Source organism: Stegodyphus dumicola, chromosome 6 (genome assembly GCF_044657685.1).
Source record: "Stegodyphus dumicola isolate Sdum_Otavi_A_Nest chromosome 6, ASM4465768v1".
NCBI lineage: Eukaryota > Metazoa > Arthropoda > Arachnida > Araneae > Eresidae > Stegodyphus > Stegodyphus dumicola.
Window position 1 is genome coordinate 145,767,669 of NC_140773.1, and position 27,039 is coordinate 145,794,707.

The 27,039-nt window shown below is 31.5% G+C and overlaps 1 protein-coding gene and 1 long non-coding RNA gene across 2 annotated transcripts in view; one reads left to right on the forward strand and one right to left on the reverse strand.

Annotated features, from left to right (window-relative positions):
• The window catches only part of LOC118204318 (cyclin-dependent kinase 2-interacting protein-like), a 27,736-nt gene continuing 697 nt past the window's right edge, over positions 1-27,039 (reverse strand). Inside the window, exons 2-4 of the mRNA XM_085818965.1 lie at positions 14,903-15,014; positions 609-741; positions 1-286 (exon numbers count right to left, since the gene is read on the reverse strand). Of these exons, the coding sequence (XP_085675091.1) occupies positions 84-286; positions 609-741; positions 14,903-15,014 (448 nt within the window). The 3' untranslated portion in view covers positions 1-83. The remainder of the gene's footprint in view (positions 287-608; positions 742-14,902; positions 15,015-27,039) is intronic.
• LOC118191331 (uncharacterized) overlaps positions 21,993-27,039 on the forward strand; it is a 9,409-nt gene continuing 4,362 nt past the window's right edge. Inside the window, exons 1-7 of the long non-coding RNA XR_015041723.1 lie at positions 21,993-23,010; positions 23,133-23,190; positions 23,339-23,417; positions 23,518-23,554; positions 23,718-23,784; positions 23,869-23,937; positions 24,544-25,083. This is a non-coding gene — a long non-coding RNA (uncharacterized LOC118191331). The remainder of the gene's footprint in view (positions 23,011-23,132; positions 23,191-23,338; positions 23,418-23,517; positions 23,555-23,717; positions 23,785-23,868; positions 23,938-24,543; positions 25,084-27,039) is intronic.

The window sequence follows — 27,039 nt, forward strand, 5'->3', positions numbered from 1 at the left end:
CTTAATTCAGTGTATTTATTAAATACGTAACATCTTATTTATTGAATTCTTTACAGAGTTTTTGATCAGAATTTCATTTACAGCTATAGCTGTAAGTCTAACTGATAACACATGTTAAATAATAAAAAGTTCACCCTATGTCTGTCTATCTCTGTTTCATATTTCCAGGAGCTTTCCAGAAACAGTGCATGAGATTTGTCACTTAATATGGGGAGTTCTTCAGAAATGCTGAGTTTAGTTTTCAACTCTTGTGCATGCATAGCACTAACTTCTTCAGTAGCCTCAACTGAAAGAAATACAATATTATTTATTGAAGAATTAAGTCTAAGAATAAAGTGAACCCTTCCTAAGATGATCACTCACAGTTTCAGCCAGTTTTAGTCTTTTCCAAAGGCTGCCATTTTTAATAAATAGAAATGTTTGTTCATATTCTAAAAAATACTAAACACTATTAGTGATAATTCACTATAATTATTTTAGAAATATTTATTTATATACAATTATTCACATTAAAAATCTGTAGATATAGCTATTTCTTAAAAAAATTCTATGAATAGGGAAAGGTTTTTAAGTTTAAAAACAAAAAATATTATTAATAAGTAACTTACAGAATCCCGAGACTGACCAATTTTTAAATGGATTTAGATCCACATACGTTCCATTAGAATGTTGCATTTCAGAGAGCTCAAGGATAGCTTTCAGCTTGTTTCTAATTTTTAACATTTTCTCACATAATACCATCTAGAATACAACACACAATAAAATAAGCTCCATCTGCATAAAATGTTACTCTATTTGAAACATTTCATATAAATGATATGTAAATTTTAATATCAATAAAATTTTATACATCATTAATATGTATAGAGAAATTTTCTCCTCTGCAAAGTTTTAATTAGAATCTGATTTTTTGAAAGTATATTAACAATTTTGCACATTTTATTTACTTATGTCATAAAACTTTCAAGAACAAAAGGATTAAATATATATCAATATATAAAAATAAAATACCAATTGTGTAAACAAACAATGCATAGTAAAATTTATCTTTAAAGAAAACATTTACAAAATCGTAAATAAAAAATCCGATGTGTACACCACAAGACTTCCCTGTACGGAATATTAAATTATATGCATTTTTTCTTGCATTTAATTTAAACTTATTGGATTTAACCTGCTTCGTCAATAGTGCATAAACCACAATAGAATAAATACTCTCTTTAAAATTCACTATATTTGTTTACCATAAGGACACTGATGCTAGGTTCACCTAACAGCGTTACATTTCTCACATTATAACTCAGAATGCACAAAATAATTTACATCATTTGAAGAATTATCCAATCGTTGCCACGTGTTCCATTCAAATACTATAATAAATCTGAAATGATGTATAAAAGAAATTAAGCAAACAAAAAAGAAACAGTTTTTCACAGGCGATTCAGTATTTCTCATTCAATTAAATTCAGTTCTCACTTACTGACAAGGCAAAAATACATAAAAAAAAACTCAAAGTGTCTATATTAAAAATTACGAAGTAAATCTTAAAGACTTATTTCCTCGAATAAATTCCAGAATGGATTAAGCATGATTTAATTCACAATAATAAAAAAAGACGTTATCTTTGTTGTTGTGAAGCTTAGTTTCTCTAGATTCGCAACAAATCCGCTATTTTGCCAAATTTCAAATGTAAACAAACATGGCCGCCATCACAAAAATAATTAGGCTTAACCACACTTGAACAACTTTTAAATTGTTGATAACTCTAAAACTATTGCATGTAGATATACTAAAGGCATCAAAACCTTGACCAGAAAATAAGAACAACATAATTCAGTCATTTTCAAAACAAAAAAATGCACAATTTACAAACATATAAAAGTAAAGAAACTGATATCACTGAGCAGGGTAACAGAGTGGATAAATAGTCAAAAGTCGTTAATCCGGACTCGTCGGGACTTCAGCGATTCCGGATTATCGATTTTTCCGGATTAAAGATCATCAGTTTAAATCTGATAAGATGTCATGCAGAAATTATAAAATTAAAAATATGAAACCATAATTTATGAAATAAAGAACAATTATGATCTGAAGGGTTTCAAAATTTACAAAAAAAAAAAAAAAAAAAAGCTTACTATTTATTTGTTTACTTTATTAAACATTTCTTTCAATGTAAGTTGTTTAAGTTGCTTCGTTTTATGTGATAATACTTTCTCTTTAATTCTATAAACAGACATAATTTCTTCTTCAGTTACAAAGTTCCGCTGTTCAAGTCCTAAAATTGCTGTGTCGAGAATACCGACTAATTTGTCAATCGAAATTTTTTCGTTTTCAATAGCCTCTGTGTCACTTTCTTCACTATCGAAAGCTATTTATAATGACAAGGAATTTGATTTAAATCATATCAAAGATGGAGTACATCGAGATAAAATACTACATTTAGTAAGGAATTATAAGCCAAATAAAATAAAAACATCTGCCCTGAAGATAAGGAAAGTGCTGACAGATCAACTTCCAATTCATTGCGCACCGCAGCGCGCAATGAATTAAATTACATTTATTTAAATCAATCAAATTTACATTTATAATTTGAGCTAAATGAAGTGAAATATATGGGACATATATTTTCTAAAGATGGTTTAAAACCAGATGAAGACAAAATTAAGGCTATTCTAGATATAAAACCACTAAAAAATATCAAAGAATTAGAAACTTTCCTAGGAATGATTACATATGTTTCTAGATTTATACCTAATGTATCAGAATTGATATCATGTTTAAGAGATTTGTTGAAAAAACAAGTTACTGGAACTGGAATGCAACACACGAAAAGCGTTTAGAAGATGTCTTAGTAAATAAGCCAGTTTTACAGTATTATGATATAAACATGCCAGTAGTTTTATCTGCAGATGTATTTCAAGATGGACTAAAAGCAGTCTTACTGCAGAATAATTTACCAGTAGCATTATGCATCCAAGGCATTAACAGATACACAGAAGAAATTGAAAAGGAAGCTCAAATTGAAAAGGAAACTTTAGCTATTGTATTTGCATGTGAGAAATTTCACCAGTATATATTTGGAAAATATATTACAGTGAAAAGTGACCATAAACCACTGGAATCAATTTTCAAAAAGGCCATTAAGTAAACACTTTGTAAAATTACAAAGAATGTGTATAAGATTACAGCCATATCAATTTGAGATAAAATATAAACATGGAAAAGAACTTTTTATAGCAGATGCATTATCAAGATCATTCACTGATAAAGAATCTGATTTCTTTGAAGGAGACATAGAAGCTCATGTTGGATTTGTTATAGAATGTGTACCAATGTCTAAAGGTAAAATGGAAGTTTTTCAACTGGAACCAGAAAAAGATGAAGAACTACAAATTTTAAGAAAATTAATTAAAACTGGATGGCCAGATGAAAAATGTACGACTTCAGAACTGACAAAACCATATTTTAATTTCAGAGAACTACTATCAGAAGCAAATGAATTAATATTTAAAAATTCCTATGTTGTTGTACTAAGAAGTTTACGAAAAGATATGTTAAGCAAAATTCATTATGGTCATTTAGGAGTAGTAAAATGCAAGATCAAAGCAAGAGAAATACTATATTGACCAGGAATGTCGAAAGAAATTGAAGATTTGGTACTGAAGTTGTTTAAGTTTACAAAAAGCTAATATTAAAGGACCAATGATATCTAAAGAAATACCTAATGGTCCATGGGAAGTATTGGGAACAGATCTTTTACTTTCAAGGAAAGGATTAGCTAATAATACAGTAAAGTCTTAACCTGGACTTGTCGGGATTCCGGATTACGGGTTTTTCCAGATTATAGATCATCAATTTAAATCTAGTAAGATGGCATGCAGAAATTATAAAATTAAAAATATGAAACCATAATTTATGAAATAAAGAGAATTATGATCTAAAGGGCATCAAAACTTACAAAAAAAAAAAAAAAGCTTAATATTTATTTGTTTGCTTTATTAAACATTTCTTTCAATGTAAGTTGTTTAAGTTGCTTCATTTTTTTTTTTGTGCTAATACTACTTTCTCTTTAATTCTATAAACAGACATAATTTCTTATTCAGTTCCACTGTTCAAGTCCTGTAATTGCTGTGTCCATAATACCCACTAACTTGTCAATAGAAATTTTTTCGTTTTCAATAACCTCTCTGTCACTTTCTTCACTATCGGAAGCGGTACATCGAAACATGCTTTCGCTTTGTGGATCCTTTGGCAACTCCAGAATCGGAAACTCTTTTTGACATAATCGAAAGTTTAAGCTTACTTTTTATAAAATTGCTCTAACAATCTGCAAAAAATAATAATCTGAATCCAATTAGAAGATTAAGGACAATGCAATCTGCAACTGGATCCGGCTTATTATTTTTTGCAGACTGTAAGAGCAATACTATGTAAACTTGAACTTTCGATTATGTCAAATAGAATTTCTGAATCTGGAGCTCCCAAAGGATCGTACAAAACGAAAGTATGTTTCGATGTCCATCAAACAAAAAGTGGAATTGCTGCAAAAAATGGATAAAGAAATGAAGAATGTGACAGAGAGGTTAGTGAAAACGAAAAAATTTCGATTGACAAGTTAGTCGGTATTCTCGGCACAGCAATTAACGGGACTTGAACAGCGGAACTTTGTAACTGAACAAAAAATTATGTCTGTTTATAGAATTAAAGAGAAAGTATTATCACATAAAACGAAGCAACTTAAACAACTTATATTGAAAGAAATGTTTAATAAAGTAAACAAATAAATATTAAGCTTTTTTTTTTTTTTTTTTTTTTTGTAAATTTTGATACCCTTTAGATCATAATTGTTCTTTATTTCATAAATTACGGTTTCATATTTTTAATTTTAGAATTTCCGCATGCCATCTTACGCGATTTAAACTGATGATCTATAATCCGGAAAAATCGATAATCTGGAATCGCCGAAGTCCCAACGAGTCCGGATTAACGACTTTTGACTGTATTATGCGCATGCGTAAATGCATTACGCGTTTACACATGCGCAGAAAGTTTGCAGCTTTGTGGTCTGGATTACAGATCATTCCGGATTACGGACATCTGTATTAAAGACTTTGTACTGTAATAGATTATTTTAGTAAATAAGTTGAAATTGGACATTTTTAAGATTTGTCAAGTGTAGCAGTGATAAAGCAATTGAAATCAACTTTTGCAAGGCATGATATTCCGAAAATAGTATATTCAAATAATGGTTCAAAATATAGTTGCAGGAAATTTGAAGACTTTACTAGAAGATGGAATTTTGAAACCAGAACTTCAAGTCCAAATTACCCACAATCTAATGGAATGGTTGAAAGACATATTCAAACTGTCAAGCGAATGTTAGAAAAAGCTGTAGTTGACAACTAGGATCTATATTTAGTATTACTGGAATATCGTAACTCTCCTATTTCAGATGAAATTAAGTCACCTTCAGAATTGATCTTTGGAAGAAAAGTAAATGGATTGATGTCTATTAAAGAAAATTTCGTCCAAGCTAAACAATATGAAGACCATAAACAACATTTACTGAAGAGACAAACCTTACAAAAAAGTTATTATAGTAGGAATGCAAGACTGTTAAAACCACTGAAGGTAGGAGATCATGCGTACATAAAAGAAAAAGGGAAAAAACTTGTACGTATCCAAATGATCAGAAGGTTGTTGATGCTTGTTCCTTGATCTATTGCACCAAGATATTTTACTGTACATTTATTTACAATTTATTTACAAGTCGTATGCCACCTGGCATGTTTACAAGCGTTATGCCTCCTGGCATGTACATGATAGACATATTCTGCCACCTGGCATGTGAATTGATACATCATATTCGTTTTCTGCCACCTGACAGATACGATGCAATTACCTCAATTAGCGGTAATACGCCCGACATTTTGGCGTGTCCGCTTCCCTTACGTTCTGTAACGCAACTAACTTTTTGTGCGGTGCGCCCTCTGGGCACAAATCACCGCAATCACCGAGGAGGCCAAAACATCCTCCCCCCCCCCCCCGATGAATTACATTCATCTTAATACAATCTTCAATATATGCAAACAAGTAAATGAAAAATATAGAAACTGAAAACATACAAGAACCTTCAAAAAGTATAAAATTACATATTACACTTACGAATCTTCTAGCAAAACATCTTATATCTTAATATATTGAAACGTTAACTATGAGGGTTAAACTAGAACAAACAAATAAAATTATTAGTACAATAAGAAATGAAAATAATAATAAAACATATTCAATATAAACCAAACACTTAAGTCAACTGGTAAAAGACACAGTTTGGTAATAGGACGTTTAATGTCCCCGTGCACAGTTTTTAGTCTAACCACTTGGACATTATTGTCTCTTCCAGGAAACACTTCTATTACTCGCCCGAGTTTCCAACGTAATGAAGGCATATTATCTTCTTTAATGAGAACCAAGTCATTTAGACGAATATTTCTGCTAGGCTGTCTCCATTTGCTACGCTGCTGTAGTTGGCACAGGTACTCTTTAGACCACCGTTTCCAAAACCCTTGGAACATCTGCTGTGTTAGTTGCCACCTTTGCAATGGAGACACTCGTACTTCGGTTAAATCTTGTTCCGGAACAGCTGTTAAAGAAGTCCCTATAATAAAGTGTCCAGGAGTCAAAGCTGTCAAATCATTGGGATCACTGGAGACCGGTGTTATTGGCCTCGAATTTAAGCATGCTTCAATTTGTGCAATTAGAGTTAGAAACTCTTCATAAGTCAAAATTTGAGTTCCAACACATTTCTTTAGATGCAGCTTCATAGATCTAACAGCTGCCTCCCATATACCGCCATGATGTGGAGCAGCTGGCGGGTTGAATATCCACCTTATGTTTTCATTTGCTAACCACCTTTGAAATTCTGAAGCCTTCCGTAACTCATAGGCGGTAAGCATACCAGATTGCTTTTCACGAGCGGATTTACATTTGTTCACCGAGCGCAGAACATAAGCCCTTATTCTCAGTACTTTGGTTAAATTTCCGTACAGTTCAAGATTTAGTAACGGTTCTGTAGATTCCACAAGTGTTTTCAAAGTAACACATTTTTGTTCTTCACTAACATTTTGCAAGTCAGTTTCGGTATTCATTTCGTTTATGTGATGTCGAATATCTACTTCTGAAAGGCAGGGTAGCCCAGAAAACCAATCACTATCATTAATTATAGCTTCAGCATCCATGCCCCTCGTAAGTTTATCAGCAGGGTTTGTCTTCCCACTGCAAAAGTACCAGTTGTTTAAAATTGTTTTCTCCTTGATTTCTACCACACGATTTCTAACAAATTGTTTCCACTCGTTGGCAGATCCCTTGATCCAGTGAATGCAAATTTGGGAATCAGTTCAGTAAAATATATTTCCCTTATCCAACTGCGGAAATATCGATTGCAAATACGAACCTAATCTTGCAGAAATTAATGTTCCCAAAAGTTCAAGCCTAGGGAGTGTCACCTTTTTTAATGGAGCCAAACGGGATTTCGACACTATGAAACTCGTTTTACATTTATTTTTCTTCTTAAATCTAAAATATGCTACGGCACCATAACACTTGGGACTGGCATCAGAAAATATGTGAACTTCTATTAACTTCCAACACATATCACTGAAGTACTGTCTGGGAATTTCGAAAAACTTTATTTTTTCAACTTCTTTTAACCATTCCTGAAATATGAATTCTGTATCAAGGGGAACACTTTCGTCCCATTGAATACCCTTTTCCCACATAGTTTGCATTAAGAGTTTAATTCGAACAGTAAATGGATTCATAATTCCTAAGGGATCAAAGAGCATACCACATGCTGCTAAAATGATGCGTTTAGTTACTTTGAGATTTTGTAACTTCTCAAACTGAGATACATCTATTTTCAAATTATCATTGACATTGTCCCAGATAAGACCTAAAACTTTCAACGGTACCAAAGAGTCTTCAGATGTTTCACGAGAGTCAATTCCATTAAGTTTCCATAGTTCATTCAGCTCAGGTGAGTTTGAAACCCATCTACGTAAATTCATACTGGCCTCGCTAAGAAGGAAAATCATGTCCTTGCTTAAATGTAAGGCCTTTGCTACATTAACTGTCCCAGAAATTAAATCATATACGTACAGCTCTTTTAACATACTGCATGCCTCTTCGTAGGCATCTTCATACTTTTTTAAATGCAGTCTTATTGTAGCTGTTAATAAATAAGGTGAGCACTTGACCCCGAAAGGAACTCGATTGTGCTGGAGAACTTGTAAATTGGGATTACTGTGATCGAGATTTGACCCTTCTTCATTTATCCACAAAAACTTTAAAAAATCCCTATCTTCTTTAGCTAAGCCTACCTCTAAAAATGCACGCTGAATGTCGGCACAAAACGCAATTGAATGTACCCTGAGTTTAATGATAATCTTTAGCAAATCAGGATTTAAATTAGGTCCGCTTTCCAAACAATCATTAAGTGATAAATTTCCCTTACTTTTAGAAGAAGCGTCAAAAACTATTAGAACCTTTGTAGAATCCTTCTCCTCGCGCACTACCGCGTGATGAGGCATGTAATACCCCGTTTTCAAACTACTATTTAAATACGTATCTACCCGTTCCACTATACCATCTCTCAAGTGTTCATTAATTATCTCATTATATTTTAAATATAGCTCGCTATTTTTCTGAAACTTATTATTTAAAAATTGTAAACGCTGTTTCACGATTTCATAATTGTTATTTAAACCTTCAACACCCTCTTTCCACAATAATCGAGTTTCATACCTTTTATTCTTGTAAGTTGTATTTCGTTCAAATGACTCTAAAATTTCTTTATCTGATAGAGATATTTCTTTATCTGAACTTCTCCCAATTGCTTCTAATTCCCATAATTTTTTAACTCTTTCATAATCTAAGTCCTCATTTACAACGGTTATATGATTAACTCTTGCGTCCTTACACTTTGATCCTTCGTCCTTGCCTTGAATCACAAAACCGAAAGTGCTTTCTGTTGCGACTAATTTTTTACAAATCTTCACGTTTCGTTCTCCTAAAATTTCCCAAATATAATCCGAACCTCTTAATACTTGAATTTCGTCACTCGTACCAGCATCTGCTAATTCTATTCCCTTCTCAAACGCCATCTTTCGTATCCACCGAGAAGGAACTTTTACTTGCCCTAGTGTTATAGAATCAATGACTATTGAGTTAATTTTTATCTTTTTACTGGGATGGCTTACATTTTGCAATACGATTTCTACGATATCATACAAGCGCTCTTTTGCATCTTTGCATCCAAATGTGAAAATAATAAGCGCTTCTTTATTAATAATTTTCAACCCCAGTGAATCAACCACTTCTCATAAGATGAATGACTTTGTTGACCCTGAATCTAGCATACAACGTAATACCTTTTCGTTCCCCCCTTTACACCTAACTGCTGCCGAAAACGTCTGTAAAAGAACGGAAATCGGTGGTTTAATTTTGTTATTATTTTCATTACATAAGAGCCAAAGAGAAGCTTCAGGGATTGGCGTTTGTTTTGTCTGATTGGAAGTATCCGTCTCTAAACCTTTCATTGCGGCGTCACATATTAACGAATTATGTAAACCTTGGACATTGCACAGTCTGCATTTTTCATCTTTATGAGCACAGAAACGCCTTGGATGCCCTTTCGAAAAGCAAATAAAACATAAACCTCGAACCATTAATGCCTTTCGGCGAGCCTTTAAATCAAGTGCGCAATCATGATTCATATGACAAGCAGATAAACAAAATATGCAGACATTTTGATTCTCTTTCTTAGGTGGGGTAGAGAACTTTCGATTTGGATTAAAATGTGATTTTTGAAAGTATTTAGAGGGAGTTTCGCTTTGACTAGTTAATACTGAAGCACCTTGCTTATTCCTACTGTAAATATTTCTTTTAGAATGCATGTAAGATTTATTTTGATAACCTTGATGGGAACTTTTGTTTCGTATTGATGTTTCATTTACATCAAAATTCTTAGAACGCGCTAACATCATTGATGTTTCCCTACATTCCACTTCAGTTTTCAAGAACGTTAGTAGTTCATTAACATCGAAATTTTGTTTATCACTTCTTTTCCTAGTGAATTCTAGAGTTAAATTCTCAGGTATTAACTTTAACAAAATAGGGGATAATAAATGTCCATAAGAACCACTAGTAACATTTAAAGAATTTTAATTCCTTATTTGTATTTCTATATCGTCATAAAGCTTCCTCAAAGAAGCCGTATTTCCGGAATATTTTACAGGTTCTAAACTCAACAATTTATTCATATGCGCATTAATTAGCAGGTCATCTCTGCCGAAACGGTTTTTTAGTATATCAACAGCCACCGTATAGTTTTCACTAGTAAATGTTAATCCACTAATAGCATTTAAAGCTAAACCTCCCAAAAGCGATTTTAAATAACAAAACTTGTCAACCGAACTGAGACTTTCGTTTTGGTGAATGGAATTACTAAACTGATTCCAGAATTCAAGCCAAGAACAAGGATCACCGTAATATTTTGTAATCGTTAATTTTGGCAATTTTAAAGTATTAACTTCACAAGTTTTCAACTTCGTAAATATAGTTTCCTCACTAGAATTTCTAGATTCAACTTTACACGCGTTTTTTCTTAATTTTTCCTGAATTTTACATTTAAAACTTATAATTCTTTCCTGATATTCCTGCGCGGAAATTACTTCTGTTTCCAACTCCTGTTCCGTAATTATAAGTTTTTCAATCTCAGAATCGTATTGTTTCAACAACTGCGATTTTTCAAGTAACATTTCGAGTAATTCTTTTAATTTCTCATCCGCGGTTTCACCCTCTTCTAACAATGCAGAATCTATTTTACTCATCAACTTAGTAGTTAAGCTACGCGTCACCGTACGCAACTTCTTTGCCTTATTCATAGCCTCCATTTTACCATTAGATTCTATCAACTATAATAATCACCAAGATTTTTATTTAACAATTCTATTCAAAACTGGAAAAATGAAAAAGGGCCTACCTCGAATTTCTTCGCGTTAAATCCTGGCTTTTCAGTCATGAACTCACTCATTTTCTTCGTCCATTCTTCATCTCCACAAATCACGTCCGGTGTCACCAGAAAAAATGTACGTATCCAAATGATCAGAAGGTTGTTGATGCTTGTTCCTTGATCTATTGCACCAAGATATTTTACTGTACATTTATTTACAATTTATTTACAAGTCGTATGCCACCTGGCATGTTTATAAGCGTTATGCCTCCTGGCATGTACATGATAGACATATTCTGCCACCTGGCATGTGAATTGATACATCATATTAGTTTTCTGCCACCTGACAGATATGATGCAATTACCTCAATTAGCGGTACTACGCCCGACATTTTGGCGTGTCCGCTTCCCTTACGTTCTGCAACGCAACTAACCTTTTGTGCGGTGCGCCCTCTGGGCACAAATCACCGCAATCACCGAGGAGGCCAAAACAAAACTAAATGAAAGAGGGAAAATTATAGAAGCAGAGACCACATTCATACAGGATTATAAGACGGGAGAATTGTAGAAAGGAACAGAAGAGACCTTCTTAAAGGAATTAATCAGAAAGAGTTTGCGATACAAAACAACTATGAGAATGATGTTATAGATGAACCCAAAATACCTGAGAATAGCAGGAGCACTTTAAATTTAGATGTGCCTTCAAAACCTAACAGAAGTGTTGTGTCACCAAACAGTGAAAGAGGTATAGTACCATCAAATTTTTCAAATGGACATAACTACGTTTCTCGATCTGGTAGGACAGTTAAGAAACCTTATTATTTAAAATATTTTTAATTTTACTATTATTATTATTATTGATAAGAAAGAGAGATGTTATATATGTAAGTGTAACTGTATCTATTATTATCATTGATCATAACTGTAATATAAAATAGTAGATAAACAATGTAGAATAAACGATGTTTGTGTTTATCTTGTAATCATCACTGAGCACATATCAAACATATAAAAACAACACAGGAGTCTTCCTGTGAATCTTCATCAACCATCAACACAGGAGTCAACTCTAAATTCTCATCATAATAATTATTTTTCTCCATGTTGCTAACCATAAAAAGGTCAAAAATGGTTTAAGTGTAACATTTCAGAGACTGAGCACATTTTAACTACAGATAACAGTTGCCAACACCAACAATACCGCAGCATCTTAAGCGTAATCGTGCTAAAAACATTTGGCTCCGCAGTGGACCCTACGGAGCTGTGGAATAAATGCCAGATGACCCCATAGTATAGCCAACAGAGCTAAAAACATTTGGCTCTGCTGTGGAACAAATGCCGGATGGCCTGTAGAGCCAACAGAGCGCGTTGACTGAAATTCATTTTCATTCAAATAAGACTCTATCCATTAATTAAAAGTAAACTTTCTGAATGAGATTTTAATAATAAGATCTATAATCTATTCATAGCAAAATTACATGAAATATTTTTTAAATATAGCAAAACTTTATTTTATTTTTAAGAAATTAATCATCAAGAAATGACAAACATTTTATCTCACAAAAGTCTTTGTACACTGAAATATTTTTGGATAAAATCAAAATTAGAATTATCGTTTGTCGCTTTTTTTAATTTTTGCATTGTGTGGCATTTAAAAATTGTTTGCTTTAATTATTTTATTGTTTACTTCATAATATTCTATTTATTATTGAAAAATGGGTCGCAGTTGTAAAGAAATTACAAACAGCATTCGAAAATTGATAATTTTTCACCACAGTAATGTTAAATCAATTTGAAATATCGCTAAATTAGTTAATTTATCCCATTCTACAGTGCAGTATGTGATAAAACGCTTTAAAGAAGAAAATCGGATTGAAAACAAGGTAAGAAAAGGTCAACCGAGAAAGTTAACTAAATGTGATGAGAGATTTATTATTAGAAAATTTGTGAAAAACCCACATTTGAGTGCTGTAAAAGTTTCTGCAGAATTTAATGCAAAGTTTTCTACTTCAATTTCGCCTTACACTGTTCGACGAGTTCTCAGATAAGCTGGATTACATGGGCATTCTGCCCGTAAAAAAAAAAATTTGTTAGTGTGAAAAACAGAAAGTGGTTAATCTTTGGATTACGGTAACTTGGAGATTTTTTGGCGACCAACCCTGCTACAGCAACCTGCTAGTTTTTGTTTGGACGCCATTTTGTTTTCACAAAGTAAAAACATTTTTTTTTTTTTTTTCCTCAACATTTCCAACATTTTTTCTCCAACAATCTGCTAGCCGAATTACGCGTATGCTAGAACTTTTATGGAACAAAAGTGCTTAATCATGACGAAGATTAGGTGCGAAATTGGGACAAAGTGCAGAATTGCCCACTGCTTGCTGCATTTTTACGTATTGTACATACACGGTATCATCCATGTACACGTCAACCTATTTTCACTTAAAAAAAATCCCAGAATTGCACAAAAATGGCATTGTGCACACTCTTGACTATATCCATGTACACTGCTAAAGTCCTAGCTAATAACCTTTATCGCCTTACCAAAATGTCGCCAAACTACCTGTTACCATATTCCAAAGATTAGCCCAGAAAGCTTAGGCTTTCATTCGCAAAATCAATGATAAATACACCCGAAACGTACTGGAATAATGCCCTATTTGCTGACAAAAGAAAATTTAACATTTTTGGTTCCGATGGTCGAATAATTGTATGGAGAAGAAAAAATGAGGAACTTCATTCTAAGAACTTAGTTGGAACAGTTGGATAACGGTGGAGGTGTTCTTGTGTGGAAGTGCATGGCAGCATCAGGACTAGGTAATTTGGTATTTATTGATGGCATTCTCTTTATTTAAATATTTTTAGAGACAATTTAAAATTATCAGCCCAAAATTTGGGTATTAGAAACAACTTTATTTTTAATCATGATAACGATTCTAAGTTCTCTCAACGTTCGCCTGTGGTGTCTCTATAATTGTCCACAGGTTTTGAAAACACCACCTCAGTTGCCAGATTTAAACCCCATAGAACACATTTGGGAAGAGCTGGAGGTTAGTGTACGAAAACACGACATCAAAACGAAAAGCGAACTCAAAACAGCCATGATGGAAGAATGGATGAACACCGATACAGAAATTACAAAAAAACTTATAAAATCTATTCCCAGACGTTTAAAGGCTGTTGTGGATGTTAAAGGGTATCCTACTAATATTAATTTAACGAAAAATGAAAATATTTACTAATATGTCAAGATTTTTTTGAAGTGTACGAAGACTTTTGCGAGATAAAACGTTTGTCATTTTTTGATTATTAATTTCTTAAAAATAAAGTTTCGCTTATTTTAAAAATATTTCATGTAATTTTGTTACGAACAGATTATAGATTCTTATTATTAAAATCTCATTCAGAAAAGTTTACTTTTAATTAATGGATAGACAGCCCTATTTCAATGAAAATCATTAAGTGTACGAACATGTTTGGGAGCCATTGTATATTTTTAGCCTGCAATTTTATTTATGAAATTTTACGAAAGTATTTCAGCGTATGATCATTTCTCTGGCGTGTTGTACAGATTAGTTTTAGAAAAAGAAAATAGGTCAATATTAATCAAAGAAAAACATGGTTTTATTCATAATCACATGGAGATGATATGAAAAAATATTGGGCTTTATATTAAAATTTAATTCCGCGCTACATTGCTTTTTCTACAAATTCTTATCCAAACACTTTTGGCAGTCACTGTATATACACAATAAAAAGCATTCATCAAAATTAAAATTAAAATTATTGTTATGATGAAATCCACATTATTTTCATTCAATAAATTCATACTTTGTAAATAAAGGTTAAGAAATATTCTACACAAAGAGTATAATAAGTACTGTAGATTCTTACCATTTCACTTAATTCAGTATTAAGCTTTGAGCTTAAAATTTGAATTTCACACATTATTACATCAATAATAGAATCTGATGCTTCTTCCTCTGTTTCACCATCACGCTTTTCACTGAAAAGATATTTATTGTTTTAAAAAATGGAAAATACAGCATGAATTACTGATAATCCGTAACTAGTTACCTTGCAAATGCATACAATCTTAGTTCAATTTTGAATGTAAGCAAACAAAATTTCCATTCTCTGAAATTCAACATGGCAAATTTTTCAGTACTTTCTGATTATCTGCTGTATCAAAGAGGCACAAAATCATTCTTGGCTTAGGACAGCATTCGCAAACTCACTACCACACAACTTAACTCTGGCTATTGTAATGAGCGAGAACGCATATGCTAGGCTGCCACATAAATGCATTTTTGTGACATTATGGATTATCTACTTTGGCAACATAATGATGACTGTTTTCAGGATTGGGTGAGTAACCACTAAGTACCAGAAATCCCAATAGATGTCATAAACCTGATTACCATAAATAAATAAACTGTGCGTTAGTAATAAAAGGTACATGGGATCTTTATTGTTTGATTCAAATGTCTTTCTATTCCGAGCACAAGTGAAGAGTGCACAATCGTTTCATTTTCAAGTCATATATAATCTCATGAACTGGTTGTTAAAATGCAATTTTCTTCATGAAGAACATCTCTTTTTGGAAGAAATAGTTAAGCTATTTCACCTCTTGGCAGTTCCATGTTATAGAATTTTAGAAAATTACTGGTTGCAATAATTATTGTCAAGTTACCATAAACTGAAGATCGACTGAAGTTAAATTTATATGTAAATTTCCTCTAGAAAACTAATTTTAATAATGAAGAACAAACAAGTATTCATACGCCACAAAAATTCCTTAAAAAAAGGGGCGGAATTCATGAAATAAGTGGATTTTATTTTAAAAGACTAAAAGAAAAAAATAACTGGAAATACTGATGACTTTAAAGGAAATGGAAGCACTAAGGAAATAATAACTGTGAATAAATTTATTTAATAATAAATTACATTCATATCATTCAATAACACGAAAAAAAATGGTGGCAGTTTTCGGATAATCGGCTCTTGGCGACCTCGCTACGGCGGCCGGTGGTGGCGATTTCCGCCAAACCCGGCTACCGACCCCGACAACTTTCTGCTGACGTTTAGGTTACTGTAGAATCCGGAGTATCGGAAGGGATTTAGGGAAAACTTCTGTGTGCTCATATTGAAGGTCACGTGACCACTTTTCTTCGCTTCTGCTGCGTGGTTAGAAGTTGAAAAGTTTGTCTCCTACTTGATCGGAGCGTAGGTAAGTAAATAATAGTGTTAAATGCGAATTAAAACCGATAATTATAAATAAATAATAATGTTAAATGCGAATTAAAACCAATAATTATAAATAAATAATAATGTTAAATGCGAATTAAAACCGATAATTATAAATAAATAATAATGTTAAATGCGAATTAAAACCGATAATTATAAATAAATAATAATGTTAAATGCGAATTAAAACCGATAATTATAAATAAATAATAATGTTTTCCCTTTTGCTTTTCATTTCTTACATATATACGGATAATTAAATATAATAAGAAGATTAATTATTATTTTTGTTTTTCCCTTTTGCTTTTCATTTTTTACATATATTGGTCGTAATTGGAGTTTCAATAAAAAAAATTTAAATTCCCTTTTGCTTTTCATTTTTATTTTTAGAATTAAAACGGATAATTAAATAAATGATAAATTATTAATGTAAATAATAAATTAATGTATGTAAATTCGGTGTCTCCTACTTGATCGGAGCGTAAGCAAAAAAAAAGGCGACCCACCCTTTAAGGAAATGTTCCTCTTTTTGCAATCACAACTCGAAAATGATAAATCAGAGAAGTAACTAAACAGGATTCTGATACTTAATTTGGAATGAACTTTGCAAGTCATTCCGAAGCGTTTAATTTTTTTCATATCTTGAATCTCTTACTATCATTAAATAAGGAAGAAATTGCAGGTTTAAATGTATAGTTCTCGCAATGTAATAAACGACAGTACTTGCAACCTGTGCAGTCGCACGAAAAGGCATGGTTAGGGACAGAAAAAGTTTGGATTTAGAAGTACGATTGACATTACAAAATGGCAAAGTTAAAGGCAGATATATTTTTTCTCTGTTATTTACACTAATAAGCTGGAGGGCAAGAACGCCTTTCTAATTGTTATTTGAAATTAAATTTTACAATTTACTTTACTTTTGCTTTTAATTTACTTTCTACAGCATTCAGTACGTGAAACCGTCAATAATAATATAATAATGATAATAAAAATGGTATCACACAACTAAAAGTATATACTACTTCGTAAATTTCGATAAATTAATTACTGAAAATATTAAGCATATCAATGGCAGCGTTGGACCTAATAGTTTTAAGTTGCATTTCAACATTTGAAAGAACGCGAATTACATTGCTATTTTCATCACACAAACGAATGGAATATTTCAGAAAAGAATTCTCCCCCGTTATTGCAATATTTCAATAATTTTTGCAAATTAAAAAATTTATTTAATACGTTTTAATAATAAATGAAGCGATTTTCACTCATATAATCCCTTTGTACATTACTATCTTTCATTTCAGAACCACTGCATAACTTTTCTAAGACATAAATAGCTTCTGTTAATATATGTTCCCATACATTATATTTATTTGTTTATATTTTTGTCTTTAATAAATTAATGATAGATAGATAAAAAAAATTGATACTGCTTAATTTATAAGCAGCGTAAAAACTGGAAATCTGAGGTCATTAATTTCCGAGACATTAATAGTTTTTCAAGATGCAAATAAAGCAGATAACAATAATCATAAATATTAATGCTCCTAAAATATATCCGCATTTCCTAACTGATTTTTGCTTTTTGATCCACCACAAACCTATTTTCATTAAATGAAGTTTTGCGCATTTCTCTGCAAAGTACGCAAAACTTGTTTCATACAACTTTATTTTAACTAATTATGAAAAAACGTTATACTTGTTTAGGAAAGTATAAAACAAGTATTTATGTGTACTACTTTTAAAATCCATGTGACAGAGTGTGAGTTCTCATCTTGAAATATACGTTGTGTCGATGAGTTTAACTACAAATTATTAAACATTTCTGGCAAAATGCCAAAAATTAAAAACAAAATTTTTTAAACACGTCCTGCGCTGTATCTGCAGGATCTATCAATCAATCAATCGACTCGACAATCGAAAATCAATCGACTTGAATGGAGCTCACCAACATGTAAAAAGCGTTTCTATTAATATGCAAGATGTGAGAAAGAAGTTTGAAGACATTATGAAAGAAGCAGAGTTTTGAATATACAATTTTTGTATATTCACAAAAATACAAATACATTTATATACAAATTTTTGTATATAAAATAAATGGGACATAGCAACTAAATTTGAAAAATAGAAGAAAATAAAGACAAGAAAATATTGATGAGTTATTTGAGGATAACAGGCTTGAAAATTCCGAAATGTCTTTTAAAGTAACAGTTTTTTATGCTGCTCTCGACATTTTAAATACTCAGTTAAAATACAGAATGATTGGAATAACAAAAATCGCAATGATGTTTTCATTTTAGGAACTTAAATTTCCGTATTTGTCATTGTTAACAAATACGGAAATTATTAATAATGTTTCAAAAATACAGAAAAAATATAAAGAAGACTTTGCTAATGTACTGGAAGTACAACTTTTATTATTTATAAATACTTTCAGAACAGATATCCAAAATTTGAAATCTGTTAAGGATTTAGCTAAATTAGCAATGGTAAAATACTATGACATGACAAGCAGTTAATCGGGAGTGCAATTAACTTATATTGTATTTATCATTCATTATCTGTAACCAAAGCCACGAGCGAGAGGTCATTTTCAATAATAAAAACATATTTAAGAAACACTATGATACAAGATCGGTTGTTAAACCTATCACTATTGAGCGTTGAAGTTGACATGGCTGTGAAAATGGATGTCCAGGTATTGATAAATAATTTTGCGGAAATGAAGGTTAGGAGACGCAAATTTTAATAAAAAAGATTTTTGTCTTTATGATGAATTTCGGTCACCAGTGTTATAATTACACTTATTGAGGGGGGCGGGAATTAGAGAAGAACAGCAGTACGGGCTGAGGGAAAATTAAAAAGAAACAGGAAAAATCTTTAGCATTCATGTTTTTTTATAAAAATGATGTATTCAAGTAGTTTAGTGTACCAAAAGGATTTTTAAAAGGACAGCAAAAATATTACATATTTTCTACTAAAATTGTATATTCAAATAGTTTTCTTTATGAAGTTTATGATAAATATGTTTTATATTTAACAAATGTATCATTTACATCATAAAAGTTCTTATTTATTACTTGTATATTATTGCATAAATTATGTTCGTAAGTTGAGTAAATCACAGAGTACTATCTATTGATGTAATATTTTTTCTGTACGTTTATCAATTATCTTGTCTGTCAATATCAATTATCTATCACTCACACGCACGCACACAAAAAGTCTTAAATTACAGAATTAAAATCATCTGACGTCAAATACCCAGACTAAAGCAAATTTGCATTTCACCAGTTAGCAAAGGGGAAATATTTTCCTTTTTATTCTTTCTTCATATTACATAACTTTCAAATGGTTCCCTTAGAACGTGTTTTATTTTTTAACAATTAATCCAGATGTGATAAAAATCACGAAAACATTGGCTCCAGGAATCCTTGATTTTTTTTTTTTTTTTTTTACTTTTACTTTTTACGTTTTTTTCTTTAGTTTAATTTTTATTTTTAAGCACATTAAATTTATTGGTTTAGGGACCCAGGAAATTATTTTGCATACGGAACCAAGAATTCTAGTTACACCACTGTCTATAATGTATATATGCGTAGCTAGTATATGTGTAATGAGATGAACTACCAGTGCTCACACACTTTACCGCCAGGCCGCTGTTGAAACCTTCATTAATTAATGACATAATCACACAAAGCCACGCATTTACACACAACTCGTGAACATAACAAGCAACCGGCGCATTAGCGGGATTCGAACTTCGGACAGAACTACCAGTGCTCACACACTTTACCGCCAGGCCGCTGCTGAAATCTTCATTAATTAATTACATAATCACACAAAGCCACGCATTTACACACAACTCGTGAATATAACAAGCAACCGGCGCATTAGCGGGATTCGAACTTCGGACAGAACTACCAGTGCTCACACACTTTACCGCCAGGCCGCTGCTGAAATCTTTCTTAATTAATTACATAATCACACAAAGCCACGCATTTACACACAACTCGTGAACATAACAACCAACCCAATTATTCTACACTTATATAATAATTCTATAATTATTCACATTATTTAAGTGATATGATTCATTAGTGTAATTGTACTGGCTCGTATACACACGAGGAAAACCACGAAATTTCCAATGCAGCCAGGGCAATATGAAAGACAAAAAAAAATGTAACAAATAACCAACAATTAAAGGTAACCAATAATAGTGTACAACAGAGATGTATACCTCTCGCCAACTGAAAACAATTTGTTAAATTCATTGGAAATGAATTTTCAAAATCAACAGACATGCGGTCTTTAAATTTTGTACATCCGAACTGTCTTTTCTCTTAAGCAGCAATATGACAAAACATTTAAAAGAAGAGCATATCTTTAGAATTTTCGATAGACAGTCTTGCGCCGAACAGTGTTGCCATTGCTCGCTTAGAAATCGTCGAGTTTCTTAATCAAAAACACATAAATGCTTTACAAAATGTTAAATAGTTAATAAAACAAATTACAAATTTGAGCTTTCAGATGCCCATATTCGGGTGGTGACGTACATATTCAAAATTTCATAGCTGTAGGTACCGTTGTTTTATCACAGTACCTGCATAAATGTTATGTACGTTAAACATACGTATATATATGCTGATTCTTTATTATTAAATATCTTTAAATATAACACACAGCGATAATATTCAGTAGAAACAGTTCAACGCAAAATGCGAAAACGAAATTATGGGCTAACGCGCTTTGGGATAAAAACACAAAAATAGAACATAACAGCTTTCATTGTCAGTGCTTAAAAAAAAAAAAAAAAAAAAAAATCGATAGGCCTTATTTAATTTAATAAAATCGAAAAGTTGAGCAAGTTGCATATTTTTGAGAGGATAAATATGCCACGAAACCTTCAAAATCATTTTTTAGTTCATCACGCACGCATATCTGCACACAAAAATAACAATACCTATTATTCTTCTGCATCTCTGTTTAAAAATGTTTTAAAAAAAAACATATGTACCGACAAACATTTATTTGTAAAGTAAAATATTTTTTTTCGAAAATATTTTAAATAAATTTAAAAAAGAAGATTTTTCGCGATCATATTTTGCCGCGGTTAAGCCCGTGCAGCCGTCTGTCTGTCTGTCACGTACTGAAAAAAATCAGTACCTCGGTACTTACGTGAAAACGTAGTTTGGACTTTGCCAAAGCTAAGTTTACTTTTAATCTATTTTCATCCATTACATTTTTTAATATTATTATTCACTTGAAATTTGTTTTAATACTTTGTTTTCATAGATACATATCATTACTATTATTTGTATTTTCCTTTTTTTTTTTTTTTGTAACAGTACTTTCTAGTTTGAACTTTTCACTTCTCTATCTTCCTATAATGAACTAATATTGTTTAATTAAACTTATAATTACTTTTCATCTTTATTAAACTTTTTTATTTCTGATAGTTTTGACTTTTGCATAATTGCCAAGTTTCTGAAATTTCTAACAATAAATTTCATTAAACTATTTCTGTCACTGTACTGACTTTTTTGAATATGGCTTCTTTGCATGAAAAACTGAAATATTTCTGTTTAATTACTGACATGCATTTAAGTAATACAGAGGCAGCTGCACTCGAGTTTGCCACCGATGCTGGACTTCTTCCCAGAGAGGATGAGGCACCACCTTGCCCCGAGTGCCAGGCACCGATGAGAAGCAACAAGAAAAAGGAATCAAAGCGGGGATGGGTTGGGTCTGCAGCCTGAGAAATCGCAACAACTGCTCTGGCATGATTAACCCCATTGAAAACACATTTTTCGAAGGTACAAAAATCCCAATAAGGGAAGCTTTAGTCATAACTGTGTACTTTGTTCTAGATCACAGTTTCAGCTACATAAATCAGCAGCTAAAGCTATGGAGGGAAAAGCAAAAATTACCAGTAATTGCAAATGAGACTATTGTTGACTTTTTATCATATTGTCGTGAGGTATGCGAAATTTTTGCCTCTCATCATAGCAGAATGTTAGGTGGTAAAGGAAAATCTATATTAATTGATGAAACATTTTTGACCCGCCGCAAGTACAACAGCGGCAGGGTAACCAAAAATATGACCATCGTAGTTTTAGGCATCTACTGTCGAGAAGACAAAGAAGGATTATTTTTCAAGGTTAAAGGAAAAAGCAAAAGACATTTGTGGGCTTACATTAAACGTCATGTTCACCCAGAAACCACCTTCATATACACTGACTCTGCTCCACAATATAAAAGGATAGAAAATTTATTTCCGGCAGCAACACATAAAACTACCAATCACAAGAAAGGTAAATATGTCTTTTTTTTTAATGAGTGACATTTTTTTTTTCATCCTTAACATTCATTAATCCTTTATTTACAGGCGTATTCGTAGATCCTGATGATAAACAGAACACTATAAATGATCTTGAGGGTGAAAACAAACTTTTTAAGAGGTCTATAAAGAGCAAGAGAACAGATGATATTTGCACGCAGTACATGGCTGTACATTATTACAGGCGGTTCCGCTTGAAGCCCTTTACTTATGATGGAGAAAGACTTGCTCAGTTTCTACAGGACATTAAAGCTGTGTATCCAGGCCATGGAAAAGTCGGCCTTGAACTTAAAATGTTGGGCGAACCAACATCAGAAAGCGAAGGAATTGAGGACCTGATGCCTCCAAAGAAATCTGCCCGACAAGATGATGGATGATATACCATTCATTCAGGAAGATGATGATAAATGGGGTAAAACCAACAAATATAACTTTATTTTTGACATAATTTATTTATTTACATATATATACACACAAAAATTGCATTTAAATATTAAATTACATACCATTATAATCTATGTGCTTATTTTTCAGAGTAAGGGAACACAGACCAAGTTTTAAAACTGGAATAAATGATAAGAAAAGCATACAAGTAAATTGTTTACTATAATTTGTGTAAATGTTCAGATGGTCAAATTCTATAATTTGTGTAAATGTTCAGATGTGTAAATGTTCAAATTTTGATTTAATACCTTTTTGTTTTTCACTACATGAAATTGTTATTTTTTATTTCCTTTTAGAATTCAACCAAAAAACAGAGCCCAGAAAACAAAAGGATGGAAATGTTGCGAAAATGTTGCATATCTTTTACATAAAGAGGTAAATGTGTATTTCAGTTATTCTCAACTTTTATTTTGACGTGAGAGCTATTCTTTATATATTTTGTTATTCCTTCATTAAAATAAACTTTCTTTCACAGCTGCAGATCCAAAATGTCATGAAATACTATGACAGAGGTAAGACAAAATTTTAACCATTCACAGCTTATGTTTCAAATTAGTGCTTCACTTTATTTTAATACTACTCCTTCAGTAAAAGCAACTGTAAAATTTATTTAGTTATTATTAGTATAAGTTTACCTACTTATTTTTCAGTAAAAAAAACTTTATTGCAAATTAGGTAATCCAAAAAAATAATAAAAGAAAGAAGAAAACTAATTTTGACAGATAAATTGACAAACATAGAGGTGAGTTGATTAATTTAAAGGTTTCCAGCCTACTTCTTACCAGAAAACATTTTATTGTTAAGGATAATTTATCACCCCTTTCAGGTAAAGAATATTGCAGAAATGAGAAATGAATCATGGAAAGAAATGAATCTTCAGTCAGAAAATATACAGGTGAATTCATTACTTTTAATGTTTCCAGCCTGTTTATTTTAATTATGTATTTTCATTCTACGTTTATTATTTTAATTTTACCGTTTATTTATTATTTTAAATATAAGGATTCAATCTTACATTATTAACTTCTTAAACTTGGCAAGTAAGAAATGTGATTAATGATATTAGTGAAACAAAATACTTACAAATAATCCCAATTTTTAAGCTAGTACGTGTAAGACTAGGAGGTAGGAATCCTGATGCGTTTTTTTTTTTTACGAGGTTTCGCCAGGAGCCATAATCCTCTAATTTTAATGTGTACACATATATTTTACCTTTAACCTGCATGTAACGTCAAGTAATGTGAAAATAGATAGTGCCTATTTTTTAAACGAAATTATATGATAATACCCGCATAAATATTTTTTATAAATAATTGATTTAAATATAATTATAAAAACTCTAATTTACAAAATTTGGTAATGCTTCAATTAAAATGAATAGTCAAAAAGCAGAAGAAAAGATTTTTCTTTTTTTAAGTACGTGTAGTCTTAAGGTGATGTGGAAATGGAATCATTTCTAATTTCAAAATGCAAAATGCTTGTAAAAATTGTTCTTTTTCAGATCTGATGAACAGGCCGAGATCTATAAGAGTGGAGTTCAGTGAAACGAAGTATTGGATTTTAACAAGGAATGAATATATAACAGTTTTTCTTGTGAAAAAATGAAATTTTATAAGTTATCGGCGGAATCATAGTTACTGTTTTCAGCGCCCAGGGACAACTGAAGATTTTGTGCCCCTCCCGACTACTGGCCAAAAATGGAAAACATTCAACTCTAAAAATTCGTAACATCATTTTGGCTTTCCTTGGATGATGTGCCCACGGACATATGCCCCCTTTCTAGCCCTGGTTATCATATACACAGTTTCTTGTTGACTGTGAGAACCTGGATACATATTTTCTTGCAAAACTGTGAGAAACTAGATAAAAATTTTCTTGTGAAAAGATGAAACAGTGAGAACCTGGATAAAAATATTCTTGTGAAAAGGTGAAACTGTGAGAACCTGGATAAAAATTTTCTTGTGAAAAAGTGAAATTTTTATATAAATATAAATAACATAATTTAAGAAGACAAAGATTGTACAAGCAATGTCATCTAGGGGTAAGTACCTTCATTTTGCAATATATGTTTACATTGATAAATTAAAAAATATGAAATTCTAGCATATTGAAACATAATTTAAGAAATATTTGTTTAAATTTTTTAATTAAAAAAGGTGAAATTCTTACATATTGAAACAAAAGTTAAGAAATATATGTTTAAATTGATTAATTAAAAGAGTTGAAATTCTTGCATATTGAAAAATAAGTTAAGAAATGTATGTTTAAATTGATTAATTAAAAAAAAGTTGAAATTCTAACACAGGGAAAAATAGAAAATATATGTTCAAATTGATTAATTAATAAAAAAAAATGAGTGCTATATACTGAAAAATTAGTTTCTTAAAAAGAACTTAGCATATATTACAAATAGCTTAATAAATGTTCTAATTTTTCATTTCTCATCCATATATATCATGTTTAACTATCATACACTTACCTGCATAACATAATTAATTTAAATATAAATTCATTATTAATTTAAATGCCAAATAATATAATGCCGAAATTACATGCAAGTCAAATTTTTAGGTTGGAAGCATTCTTTTAAATCGATTGTTTACAGTTTGAGCATAAGTACTTCTTCGCCCTATAGCGTTTCATGCAAAACATTTCACTCGTTAAAGTACACGTTAATTAAAATTTCTTGTTTTATTACTTTAGACTGAGGCTTAATCCTAGTATACGGTGCACATGAGAGTTGGCGAAATTTGGGTTTAAGAGACTAATAAGCGCGCCAATTGTGGTAACCAAGCCGATTTTGAATGCTCTGGATGAGAGTGCATTTGGGAACATTTTCGCGCATGCTCATTAAATATATTAAATTGAGAAGTTTTGATTGGTGCAGTTGGAAGAGAAGAATTACTTCAAACCATTGTTTGAAGTTCCATTAATCTTCTGTCTTCGGCTGAATTGAATGAGAAAGGATAACGTATGTTCAGGTAAAATTTATTTATCTTTTATTTTTTGTATTTTTTAAAATAACAGTAGTGGTTCCGCCGAGTTTCTGATTGGTTAATATTTTTTAATTAATCGATTTTTGGTCAGATACTGAATATGATTTTAGTTTGATATCGTCTTTTATTCTACAGTTCGAGTTGCTAACGTATTTTTTTCTACAGTTTTCTTTGCTAACGTATTTTGTTCTGCAGTTGGATAACGTTACTTTTCGATTATGATGTGCAATGCTATGAATTGCGAATATTTAAACACGAAATTTTTTTGGAAGTTAGAATTGGAAGGAAAGCTTGCTGTAATTCAATGGGCAGTAGATGCCGGATTTTAAAAATCGCGCCATGGCCGCACCGTATACTAGGATTTGGAAGGAACGTGGAGTGCTATTAAGCGTGGGATGAAGGGGACGAAAAAGGTAAGCGAAGAGTTTGACTTTTATTTAATGGAATATATGTGGCGGCGCCTCAAAAATAATAAATCGTCATCCAAAAAAATTAAAGACTTTATATTTGCAATAAAAGCAATATATCCGCCACTCGAGTTTGAGGGCCATGGCATTTGAGTTATGATATAGACCCTAAAACATATGAGACACTGAGCCATGGTATTTAATTTATTATATTTGATATGTGAATGTTTTTTATTTGTTGCGAAGCATGTTAAAAATTATATTTTTATTTGTTATAAAGGTCTGTTAAAAATTATTTTCAATTTCTAAATGCTTGATTTTTTTCTTGTGTCTCACCGTATGCTTAGGATTTATTATCTTATGATTATCATTTTGTTTACTTTTTTGCCAACTCAAACTTGTGGTGACGCTTTACTTTGAGGTTGCCAAAAATTTGGCGACAAACGTAAACGCATCATTTTGGTGTTGGCGACAATTTTAAAAATCGCGCCAAGGCCGCACCGTATACTAGGATTTTACCTAGACTGAATTACAATTAGTAAGTTATCATATCATGCTTAGTAATATAACATTAACTATGTTGTACAACATTGA